At 36.7% G+C, this 13191-nt stretch overlaps 1 protein-coding gene across 2 annotated transcripts; it reads left to right on the plus strand.

The window, feature by feature from the left end:
• Positions 1–636: 636 nt before the first annotated feature.
• On the plus strand, positions 637–12661 carry LOC103703899 (eukaryotic translation initiation factor-like). Of its 2 annotated transcripts, none has more exons than XM_039126413.1 (5): positions 637–1398; positions 6070–6157; positions 6355–6480; positions 11978–12043; positions 12281–12661. In XM_039126413.1, the coding sequence occupies exons 1-5, from the start codon at positions 1196–1198 to the stop codon at positions 12329–12331; spliced, it is 534 nt and encodes a 177-aa protein (XP_038982341.1). In that variant the 5' UTR covers positions 637–1195; the 3' UTR covers positions 12332–12661. The 2 variants fall into 2 exon arrangements, with proteins under 2 accessions (XP_038982341.1, XP_008785166.1); XM_008786944.4 differs by having other exon boundaries at positions 660–1398; positions 5989–6157.
• The last annotated feature ends 530 nt before the right edge of the window (positions 12662–13191 follow it).

The raw sequence follows: 13191 nt of genomic DNA on the forward strand, positions 1-13191 counted from the left end.
TCTTGAAAGGCCACTGGATGCGATCCGCGTGGTGCGCTGCAGTAGAACTTTTGCCGCTGGAGGGGAAAAAAAACTGCAAGTTAGTGCCATTTGTTTTTTTTTTTCCTTTTTTTTTTTGGTACAATAGCGGCTCACAACAAATGCGGCCAGATTAGAAAATAATGATTTAGGCACATAAGTGTGATCCGCCTAAAGAAATCCTTCAGAAGAGTGGGTAATAAAGAAAGTAATTCAGTCGACAGCACCGTTTGCCTCTCGCCTCTTTGTATGCATGTATGGTCAAATACGAGTCATATTTTTCAAAAGTCTTTCATATAGCGCATCTCCGACTTTTAATTCACTTAGTCATTGTAGTCGAATTTTTTTCAAAAAAGAATACGCGCCTAGTACATGCAATAACATTCTTCCATGCAGCTTTGAGCTCGGCGCTGACGGCAGCTTGTCAAAAATCTGTCATTGCTGTCATTAGTCTGACGATATCATGATGTTTGATAATAAAATCGGTGCACCACTGCCCCCTTTTTTGTCAACAAAGCCAGAGGTAGAGGGTGGGGGATCTAGTAATCTTGTTGAGGGTGGAGGGTCCTTCGTTGTACAGTCAAGCTTGAGCTGTGCGATGGTCGGTTGCGCTGTTGAAAACGTCATTAAAAGAGAGCCGAAGGAGGTCCCGTTTGTTCTAGGGCGAGTGAGGGGGAGTGGGACCCACTCTTCCGTTCTGGGCGAGACCGCCGGCGGATATCCCAATTCGGCTCCGGACACGCCGCCGTTATACCTCTTGGCCATCGAGCGATTCGGCGCTCACATCTAGCGCGATATTGGCCCCTCCCTCTCCTCGCCTCTCTCGCTCCCATGCCCAAGCCGACGAAGCCAGAACGAAGGCGAGTTCTTGACAATTTAAATTCAAAACAAGGCTTTCTGAAATATATTGTCTTATTGATCTAGTCCAAAGTGACGCATAATAAATAAAACAAGATACCGATTCACTGGACAATACATGAAGAATACGTCGGTTTGTACCGGCTGATATGTGCTTGAGTCAATAAAGGCTCTCGGACGGTATCTCGTTCTTTCCCTGTATAAAACGTATTTAATTCTAGCCGCGGAGCCGCCTCTCTCTCTTGCCGATTGGCGGGTCGGCTCTCTTTGTGCTCGAGAGAGAGGGAGGAGGAGGAGGAGGAGGAGGAATCGAAGAGGGATGGCGGCGGAAGTGGAGACGGTAGCGGAAGTTGAGACGGCGGCGAGCGGTGGGGAGAGCGAGGGAGGGCAGAAGGTGCCGCACCGGCTGGAGCGGAAGTGGACCTTCTGGTTCGACGACCAGTCCAAACCCAAGCAGGGCGCCGCCTGGGGCACCTCCCTCCGCAAGGTCTACACCTTCGACACCGTCGAGGAGTTCTGGTGGTCAGTCTCTTCCTCTCTCTCTCTCTCTCTCTCTCTCTCGTTCGGATCCGTCCATCTTCCGTTTTTCTCTCCAGTCTGTTGTTAGTCTCGAATTTTGATGCCAGGAATACTTTGTTTTCTTTTTCGATCTTGTTTGGTTGCGATGCGATACTTCTTGGATTTTCTATTCGGTCCATGATTTCTTGGTGGAAGATCCATGGATATATTTCCCTTGATTTTTAGGGTTGATATTAGAAGAAGAAAAAGAAGTTGCGAGTTTTATGCTTCTTGATTTTTTTTTTCTTTAAAAAATATTTTAGAATTTCAAGAGAAATAGGATATAATTTTCGTAGGATCTGTTGTTGTGATCCGGATCTTTTATTTCTCCTTTAATGTTTTCTTGGTACTTTGGATTGGTTATGTTTTAGCTCGATGCCTTTTGTTTTGACTTGATTGGTATTATCTGCTAGATTTTTCTATATAAAAATCTTCAACGTCAGTTTTTGATTATATTTAAAATTTTCAGGGAAAGATCGTGGGTTTTTGGCATGATGCTTGGAAATTTGATCTATTTACAAGTCAGTGAATTCCAACATTAATTTTTGTTCCTTGGTGTTCATTGCTTACAGTGCAATGCTTCCTGTTTTCACCAGATTCGTGTCTGCTGACACACACACACATGCATATGGTGGAAACCTATTATCTACGTTTTTGTTTAAAAGGAACAGAGTGTTATCTTGGTAAGGTAGTAGTTGCATCTGGATTTGCTACAAAATTGTGATATTCTGTGATTTTCTATTGTTTTCAAATCACGAGTAATGATATTCTGTACACTGGGTGGGTCTCTGTGTAGTGAAATTCATATAACCCCTTAAAACTTCGAAGTTCTTTTCTTGCTTTATCATCTTATATTTCTCTCCATCTTCTTACATAGGCTCATCGAACTTTCTGCTTTTTTGAAGATTCAGATCTACTTGCAGTTTTTTGAACTTTCTGCTTTTAATGACCAAGCTTGAGAATCCTCTTTGATTGGTCTCATTTGATTATAGCGCAATATAATCTTGCTTTTTTTTTTAAAAAAAAAAAAACTGATTTGGTGGCTTCAACTTATTTGTATTAAAAACCATTTGAACTGTTTCAGTGAAATAGCAATTTGTGTAGATCCGAATCTATGCTTGTAATAGAGCTAATTTTATGTATTAGTACTATGTGGTTTTTCTAAAGATAGATCAAACATTATATGGTCATGTTACCTTGATGGGTGTTCTTGGTTTTGTTTCAAAAGACTTTATTGAGGCTTACCTCACATCGAGCCTTAAGTCGTGACTCTTCGTAAATGCACCTAGGCTCATTTGTGAGCCTTTATAGTTCATAGCAACAAAGTTATCAAGCTAAGAGGTACAGGTATTATGCACACCTCGTTATTTACGTTTTTAACATTGCATTGTTGTGTTGAAACATGTTTGAAACATTGGCATGCTAAGACAAGACAAACAGTCTGGAAATATCTTTTTTCCTATTGCTTTTCTTCAATCCTAAACATTCTAGGAATATCAATCAGGCCCAGACCATATGCTTTCAGATTTATGCATTGCCTCATTCAGAATCCAAACACCTTCATTTGTACCTCTGCTTATTGAAAATTGGTTCCTATTCCAGGATTGTGAGATTCATTTTCATTTGTTTTTTTATTTTCCCATATTATGATTGTGCTGCAACTTTTTTTATACTAATAGACTGAACAATATCTTTGACAGCGTAGGAATTAGAATTATCCATCATTTAGCATATAATTACAGTAGGGTCTTCACTTTGAGAGCAGGGATTGAGATATCATGTACTGTTGTTGTATCTATTAGGGGTTTGCATATTTTTTTTTTTATGCTAGTTATCTATTAGCGGTTTGCACAGTAAGTGTATCGTTTTGACATTTGGCAAGCACTAGCATAAAAAAAAATGCAAGTCTAAAAAATGATGTGCTTGGCATGTTAACATGCTGCTTCTTTATTCAATTTTTTTTTTCTAACAACATAGGTTGTTTTTTAGAACCGTCATACTAATTATAGACTTGGTTTAATTGTATAAATATAGTTGTAACTAGTATCTAGAAATCTAAGATTATAAGCATGCTAATTATTAATCTAGCGATACATTGCATAGTTTCGAGTATTTATCATGCAAACTAAAATCAGATGATTATTTTTACACAATAAAAACACCAAAGATCTAAAAAATCTTGATAAAAATATAGGGTGATGAGCAACATATCAATGACATATTAAAGATAATATATTAAATATATTTTACTCACCTAGATGGTAATATGGGAAGCTTGTATAACGATGCCGTGGGAAACTCATACACTTTGCAACAATTTCTAAGTTCTCACCTTTGGTCTGATTGGAATGATGATGTTCTGTTATAATTATGTTTAGTTTGTAGAACAAGCATCCTCAAGAAAAAAAGCTACAAAAATATATAAAGAGAGAGGAGTTTCAAACAACCTTTAATAGAAATAAGGTTTTTTGGGATGGTCAGATACAAGTTTAGAACAAAAAAAAGGTACTGGTGCTTATAAATTTGATATGCATCAGTGCATTCTGGCACGAACAATTCATAGGTATACAATGTTGTTGTGTTGTAAACATGCTAGCATGGCTTTTGTTGTCGATTTGGTATGATAAGAATTTAAGTCATGTGTGGAAGAATAGAAGATTCATATTCCTTGGATCACATGATTTCCAATCATTAATGACTTATGCTGTTGCTTCTTACAAACATAAAATCTATAACCTACAATGGTACCATAATAATGTATAACATGTAGGATACAACAAACTATTGTCAGTGTTGCACTGAATTGACATTAAGCAAGATTTGGATTCATGACTCAGCAACAGGGAGAAAGGTGATACAGATATGTGGAAAAAATAACCATATGTGTGTGACGAGCTTTAAAAATAAGATATCTTATCCAAAACTCCAAAAATAGTTCAAAGATATAAAGAACTTGACATTTTGCAAGGTTACTATAATGCCTGGTTCTTGACCCATCTTTGAGAAGAAGTAAAGCCCGATTTTGACATTATTATTAGTTGAATGAACTCATCAGTTTCTAAATGTTGGAACTGAAGAATTTGATAAGCATTTAAGTGTTGGATACCATTTGACTCATTAATACATATCCCATGCCAATTCTTTGAATTGTATGGCATTGTCTTGGTAAAATTGATTAAAATACAATAATATAAATAAAATTGAGTATTTTGTATAAGTTAGTAAGCTTTTGCTCAGAATTGTCAAACATAATTGATGATGCATTTAAAATAACAAAATGGCTTAGAGACCGATTTGGTTGTGACACCCTCTTACAACTAGGGTGTATGGCATCACCCGCCAGCTGGTGTTTTCTTCATCCATATTTGAGAGGGTTTCTGTCTTGAAGCCTTTTCAATGATGCCCAAAGCATTGCTTGGGAAGCATCACTAATTTGGCCGGTAGAGAAAAATTTTATGAGTTTGCATTATCAATTTGGATATTTTGGTTGATGACTATATGTCTCAAGAGACTGGTTTTCTTGCATAATTGATCATAATGTGGTAGTCTTGATATGGTTTATGGGCTATTTACTTTACACTCATACTTAATTAGCTTGGTGACATTCTTGTTATTTATCAAAATCACAGCTGTCTAATTTAATTTAACATCCAGATGCATTTTTGCAAGTTTTATCTACCTCTTAGTCGTCCAAGCAACATAGTATCTAGAACTAGGCCTTCATCACAATTAATTATGCGTTGGGGAGTGGATAGATTTGGTAGGCTTTCTAAACTGAGAATATTTTATTATTCAACTATATAGCACATCATTGATTTCATGTGTTGGCATGGCCAGCATTTACTTTCTTATTAGTCATGCTAACATCTTAGCTTAGAGCTGATTGAAGGTTCTACAAATGGATAAAAGTGAAACAATGAATGGTGGTTGTGAGAGGACTTGGAAAACTTGCATTTACAGCTAATATAGCTTCTTATAGGAGGTAGATAAGTGTTTCATATAGCTCTCAGCATATATTTAGAACTAGTCTTGATTGTTATGGTTATTTTTCTTGATGATAGCTGCAGAAAACTAACCTGAGCCAATTCAATTTGATTATTATGAGTGCTATTACTTCTTTTTTCTTTAGGCTGCTAATGGAGAAGTGAATTCTGTGTCACGTGTAGTTTTTTGCTTCATATAATTTTTCTTTTGAACATATCTGGATTTTGTGAACCTTGATGGTTTGATTGGGTTCAGTTGGCAACGCTTGAAAATGCTGTTTATTGGTTCCAAAGAAAAGGTGTCAGTCATTAAAAAAGAATCAACATTATATCCTTGTCTGGGTATCATTCAGCTACCAGAATATTTGACCGGAAAAGTTGCCAAGAGCAGTGCCACTTATCCCATGAATAACAACCAAGCGTTCTGAGATTCATTTATCATGCAGTAGAACTGATATTATACTTTCCTTTCTTGAATTTGCTTCATTCTCTGCTTATACTCCATATAATCCAATCTCTATCTTAAATCAATATCGTAGATGATGTACGTTACTCTTTTTTCTTTTTATAGTTTGTATGATCAGCTATATCATCCCAGTAAGTTGCCAGCAAATGCTGACTTCCACTGTTTCAAAACTGGGGTGGAACCCAGGTGGGAAGATCCTGAATGTGCAAATGGGGGCAAGTGGTCAGTAACATGTAATAGAAAGGCCACTCTTGACACCATGTGGTTAGAGACGGTGAGTCCTTGTCTTTTTCCCCTTTATAATGGCATGCTTCTGTTTCATATGGGCACTATGTGGATATCAAACTATGTGCACCGACCATGCAATTAATGCTATAGCCTTTTGCAATTTACTAGCTTTTAATCTTCATGGCTTTCCCACTCACCATTTTGTGCCAAATGACTTGTGGTGTACAAATAATATTTCTGCAGCTGATGGCTTTAATTGGAGAGCAGTTTGATGAGAACGAGGAAATCTGTGGTGTCGTTGCAAGTGTGCGTCAGAGGCAGGACAAGCTTGCACTGTGGACCAAGACAGCAAGCAATGAAGCTGTTCAGGTTCTTGTTTTGTTTATTTAATTGATTTAGGAAGCTTAATAGGTGTCAATTAATAATATTACATCTTACATTGCATCTGTTCTGAAAAATGTGAAACACCTAATCTGTGCTTTAGCTTTTGGATATTGTTCTGTTGAAGTGAACATTTTGTTATATTTTGTAAACTGTGAATTATGATTGGGATTAGAAGCCCAAGTATTTTAGATGCAGTGCATAAGATCAATAATATTTCTCATGTTTGGTTTTGTAAGAGTTTTTTTTTTCAAAAAAGAAAACTTATTGATGTTGGGCAAGGGCGTGTGGAATGAGGATCCATAAAGCCAACACCAAATAATTGGGACAATACTTTATGGTTATGGTCACGGCAATGGAGAATGGGATTGGTATATCGATGTCGCTACATGGTCTTGGTGGCCTTTTGCGATCATTTTGAATTCAAAGTGCATGCTACATGAAAGCATATAAATTTGTCCATATCGAGTCTTGTAAATTGAAATGGTTGGAGTATAGGTGATTGCTATGTAGATTGGGTAAAGCAAGATATGGAACGGTAACGAATCGTTGAATGGTTGATTTTTTTTTCTGTTATGGAACGATAAAGTGCAGAATATTTAGTTTTCTTGTGTAAGCCATAATCAACGTTATTAACCATTACAAATTTTATGAAAGTTTTGGGTTAAGATGCTGATTATAGATGGAATGGAATAAGCATTGTTGCAAGGAAAATGATCTTGAATAATGTGCCAAATAAAGGGAAAAAGTCTTGAAGGAAAAAAGATGGCTGATGGTCCGGGTAATCAAATTAATGGGAGACAAAGATGAGTAGTGGAGGTTTGCTAAGGATCAGTGGATTACTTTGCTTGCACCTTCATGGAGAACAGTGTTGGTGGCTGAAAATATGTGCCCTTAAAAGATTGATGAAAAAGATGTTTATAAAGGAACATTAATGTGCTGTTTTTGTTGACATTTTTTACTAAAAATGGGTATTTGGTTGTTTTCTATAAAACTTGTTTTGCCAAAACTGGCAACTCACACAACCTGAAAAATGAGGTTTATGACTGTTTTAGGAAAATTATCATCCAATCAAACAGCCCCTAAGATCATGGAGTTTGATATCTCCTTCAAGCCTCATGGAAACGATACTTGTTTAAATTACTATATTTCTTCAAAAAGGGGCAAATGAGAGAGGTTAATGTGACTCACTTGGCTAATGGCCTGTGCAATATTATCAGTAAGGTTTGTTAAAGTAGAAAGTGAATTTTAGAAGTTTGCTCTTATATGGTCAATTTGCTTTTAATTTTGAAGCTCCATTTTTTGTTCTAGCTGGGAATGAATGCGGTAATCCCCAATTTTTGTCAAGGCTTTCCTGATTATTTTGTAGGGTTGACCTTAAGAAAGGTATCAGAATGCTGATTAGGATTGTCTCCGGTATTTTTAGCTAGAATGAAATTTTTAATAAAGATGGATTGATTGGAAAAGCCGTAATGATTTATTAAGCAATGTTTTGGTATGTCTGAATGGTCTTGTTAATATCTTGCAGGAAAGTTTTCTAGCATAATTTAACTACAGAGAACAGAGAAATATGTTAGAGCCTTGTTTACATTGTGTTGAAATCTTTGGCTTCTTCTATTGTACTATCAAGCTCAAGCATTTTTAAGATGGTCCAATCTTAAAATAAAAGAAGAGAAGATTTCCACCTGGGTAATTGAGATAGAGTTTCTAAGCAAGTTGGAGAGCTGAAGAAAGAAAAAAAAATATGTGAGGGAGCTTAATAATGGGAGGGATGACAAGGCTGTTACTGAGGTTTGAAATCAAGCTCAGTCCAAGGCCAAAACGAAATGGTTTGGTAGATTTCATAGTCTTTTTTCTTCCTAGATATCTCCTGTTTGCACAATTACATAATTTTAGAAAGTTTAGAAAGTCAGAAAATATAGAACAAGGGATAATTGAGAAAGGAGTTTAAAAGTTTATTTTTGTTTAAAAAAATAGGATGCTATTATAGTTTCATGTAAGGTGCAAAAAATGTCTGTAACTCAGTCTTGGTATCAGTCAAAATTTGATGCCAAGGGTTTGAGCTTGTTGAGGTTGTTGGAAACTATTAACTATTACCGAGTCAAGTATTAACTAGCTGGTAGATTTTGAATTCTGTAGTATTGATAACCATGCTAATGCAAAAGATCAATTTTCTAGAATCAATATGAACCAATTACTAACAAGGTTAAGTTTTGGATTGTTGCTCTTGTAAAATTGTACAAAGTTAAGCTTTCAAACCTTATTTTGGGGTTGCGCAGGTATTGGTTCTAGTAAAATTGCATGTCACCTAATGTGGTCTCATAATTCCTCTGATTATTGAAAGAATCTTCTTAGGCAGAGAATGATAGATCATCCTATTTTGGAGTGTGAATATAACTTTACTAGTTCTTGCCCTTGCCTCACGAGTGGACTCTTGTCTAATTGGCTATGATTTTAAGGGCTCCATTAAAATTCATGTTTTAATATGGCTCCACCCTTTCGACTATGAGAAACCTATAAAAAGGTCCTTTTAAATTGTATATCCTGCTGATAAGCTTGCCAAATTCATCCTGTAGTAGCTCTTTGTGGCACTTATGTTGTTGCCAACTTCCATCAAAAGGATGGCCCACCTACCATCTCGTCATGATAATTTTTGGGATAGCAATTCCTACATTATCAAACTTATGTCCTGCATGAGGAGTAGGAAACAACATCTAAGCTTCTTTATAATAAATAGGGGAGTTGGGGAAGGAAGGAGGATAGCAGGAGGTGAGGACAGTTGCGGCAAGAGGGCTGCACAACTTGAGTCTGTGCTATTGGAAAATATTTTCTGATGGACAAGGAAAGATGGATGATGCAAGCCAAGAAGGGAAGGTCTAGGTGGTGGTGAATTGGGTCCTACCATCCCTTATAGGCAACTGGCGAAGGTTCAGGTGATTGGTTGAAGATCTTGTAATTAGAGGTGTCTGATTCACTTCCGGTGAATCATAAATGAACGATATGTAGATTAGGGTGATTAGAGGTGGCCAATGCATAGATTGGATATTTGAAGGTGTTTGTTGCGGAGTGGGCAATTAGAGGTTGTCAATACAAAGATCTTAACAATTGAAAGTTCTGGTGCAAAATAATGGTGATTGAGTATGCGTTTATTGATACGATTGGAGGTGAACAATGCAATGGTCACTGCATTGGAGATAATTGGCACATATTGTGGTATCAGTTGTGCTAAGATGAGGATCACACTGATTTGAAGTGATCAAGACACCATATGGAGGTAACTTGGAGGCTAGTTAATGGAAAAGCTTAACAAGATCTAAGTTGTTGGTGCACAGTTCGAGGTCATCAATGGTTGTCAATATGTAGATCCTACCAGTCAAAGATGCCCAATGTATAGGCCAACAGATGTAGCACATTGCCAAATGGAGCATGCTTGCTTGCATATGGCATGATGGGGCTTGCTCTTACGTAATGCAGTGTATGAACTATAATGGTTCCAATTCCCACATGTCCTGCCATCTATTTCTTCTATGTCTTGAGTCAGATTTCACCCACTGATATGGGCAGGTTTTGATTGATTTTGAAAGAGATGGGTGGCGAAGAACAGTTCAAGTCCACTTATATCATATCTATTGTAAAATATTAATATGTCCATTGATATTGAAGTTATTGGAGTAGTACTAATTAGATAGATATATTGCTCCTAGGTCTACAGATAAAAGAAAACAGAGAGATGAAGTGGGAAAGAGCATGGATGTCAGAAATTGGGTTTTTATTTTGAGAGTTAAAGATCTCTATTATGTAACATTGGTAGATGGAACAAAATCAAAAGAGAATGACAAGACTGAGAAAGAGAAGGGGGAAGGGTTTCTCATGAAAAGAGGGAAAGGGGGAAGTGTTTATTATTAAAAGAAGGAAAGGTGGAATTAGAAAACAAATTTACCTTAGATTCATTATTTTCTACTCCATCGCATGTTGGATTCTTTAATTGCTCGCCTCGTTTTTTTCTCTGATTAATCAGACCCTTCCATTTTACAGAGAGCACAGTTACTAGCAAGGTTCAAACTTCAAAACCTGGTCTCATTTAGGCATGTGGAGTTGGGTTTCAACAATGTGATCAAATTTTCGAAGTTTACTAAAAAGAACTAGGAAAAATCCACAGAAAAGGAGAATGGAAGAAAGTAAAAGAAGCCAAGAAAAGTTATTGCACAGCATTTTAGAGATTTTTTTATAGGTTCTTCATTTATGTAGTTAGTTCTTAGATGAACTTTGTTGTGTATACGTATTGATATATTGTACAATAAACATATGTATTAACTATTTAGCAATTCAACTATTCAAAAATTCGTTATATTTAGCAATTCTGAAACTTTTTTCAGTCATATTTTATTAAGGCTTTTTGATCATCATTTTTCAGTAGAATCTGTGAGCATGTTGGTTTTGGGCTTTTCCTATTTATATCTTGAGGTTAAATGACTATAAACTAAATGCATGTAGTTACGGACAAATAAATTTATTTTATAAAACATGTTACTGTTGTGCTTTGTATTATTGAGTTGTTTGCATTGGCCTTTGTGGTAGTGCTTCTGTAGAGGCTTCAGCCCGATCGCGTTGGCCTTGATCCTCTCTCTCTCTCTCTCTCGCTCTCTCTAAATCATTTCCAAGTGTCATACAAATGTTTGTGTGTATCATATCCTGGTACTATAGGTAAATCTAAGGGCTAGATAACTTAATGCCCATCAAGGTGCTGAAGTACTCAAGGGCCAAGGTCTTTGGAGAGGCCCCACAGGCATTAGACTGAAATTCCATCTAGGAGCTTGGGAATAGAACCCTTGTTTTCAGTTGAGACTGATCGAAATTGACTAAATGAATGTCAGCCAAAACAGGCCAAAACATCCCAATACATAAGCGGGGTGGCTTCAGAGTGCCACCAGCCAAAAACTGATTCATTTTGTTTGAAACTTCAAGCCTTGCTTTCGAGTGTTTCATTGGGAGTCAGAGATCATTGAATATAATCCTCTCGTATCTTTATAATCACGTCAGATGGTTTTGGTCATTCATGGAAATAGTTACCATCATCATTACCACAACGCTCCAATCATTGTAAGAAACTTTCTTGTTCTATGTTTTTATGTTATCAAACTGGAGATAAAATAAAGTCATGCTCCTTAGTTCGTACCCAGCAATTGGTTAGTTGTTATGACTTGTTCATACAGTAAATGCATTACCAAATCATGATCCTGTGGTAGTATGTTGTTAGTTGTCCTTGTGGTTTTTCGGTTTTGGTTAGCAAGAAAACAAAGATAAAAAGGATAGGATTTTTTCCCTGAAATGAGATTTCGTGATCATCTTTCAAACATATAAGTGAATCTGTTCTTTCATTTCTCTGGTTTCAAAGCTTTTGATATTCTTACGGAAGCCTGTAGCTCTTCTTTAAATTGTACCATTTGGTTTCTGTATAAATTTACTATTTCTTAATATTATGCAGATGGGCATTGGGAAGAAATGGAAGGAAATCATTGACTGCAATGATAAGATCCTATATAGCTTCCATGTACGTCTTAGAACTTAAATATTCATGTCTCATTCATAATGTTTGAGAATCTCGTTTTATATTAGATGCATCAATATCAATTAGTTGATGTATTCCTTTTCTTTTCATTATTTTATTTATAGAATATCTCGAAATGAGATGAAATCAGAATCGCATTTCGATACCTATTGTCATTGTTTGATTCTGTCAGTGTATTTCCAATCCTTTATCATTATCTCAATTCTTAACTTTTAACAGGATGACTCAAGAAGAGAAAAATTAAACAGAGGTGGTCGGTATAACATGTGAATACTGCAGACAACCAATCAACAACCGAAATTTTGGATGGTTCTCTGCCAAGTTTTTGGGACTTCAGGGGCACTCTACTCTAAGACACTAGTTTGAATCCCACCGGAGAACAACCTGCGTCGAGGTGCTTCGCTTTACGATATCCAGATATTGTATGTGCTATGAATACCAAAAATAGTCTGGCTACAACTTTATGATATTTCTAGTTTTTATTAGCCTGTACTTCCATTTATTTCTCCCGTTGGCTGTGCTTCTCGCTTTGATGCAATTGTGGATTAGATAGTGGAATTGGGACCATATCCGAAATGTGCAGATTGCAGTTCTGGATTAGATAGCGGAGTCCGCTAATTTCCACCCTCTTTCTGGTTGTTTTGGCTTTTATGATGGAATTTATAATTTTGTGAATGAAAGGGCAACGAGTATTGAAGGAAGCATGGCCTTTTTTGATGGAGGAATATACTTGTAGTAGTCCAGCAGAGTGCTTTTGCAATAATAGGTCCGGGCATATGTTGCGCGACGGTTAGCGTCTTTGGGCTGACCTACGCACCGGAGGGGAACTCCCAAGTAAGCCCGTTTCACCTTGTTCACAAATCATAAACTTGAAAGGGACACCCAATGTCATAAACTTGGAGGAAGATATTATTGATTGTCCTCTCAACTCTCTTCTTTGATCTCAAAAAGGCAATGTTTTGCCATACAAAATTATTAATTGGTCATGCATGATTATTGACTGCTTCTATATATTCCTGATATTTTTTAGTTTTGGTCCCCTCTCCACGGAAAACCTAGCGAGAAACAAGCTTAAATGGAATTTTAATTTTCTTTTCCGCCCTCGGAAGTCTGCCAATCCTGTCGGGTGT

The sequence above is a fragment of the Phoenix dactylifera genome, chromosome 5 (genome assembly GCF_009389715.1).
Source record: "Phoenix dactylifera cultivar Barhee BC4 chromosome 5, palm_55x_up_171113_PBpolish2nd_filt_p, whole genome shotgun sequence".
NCBI classification, from domain to species: Eukaryota; Viridiplantae; Streptophyta; class Magnoliopsida; order Arecales; family Arecaceae; genus Phoenix; species Phoenix dactylifera.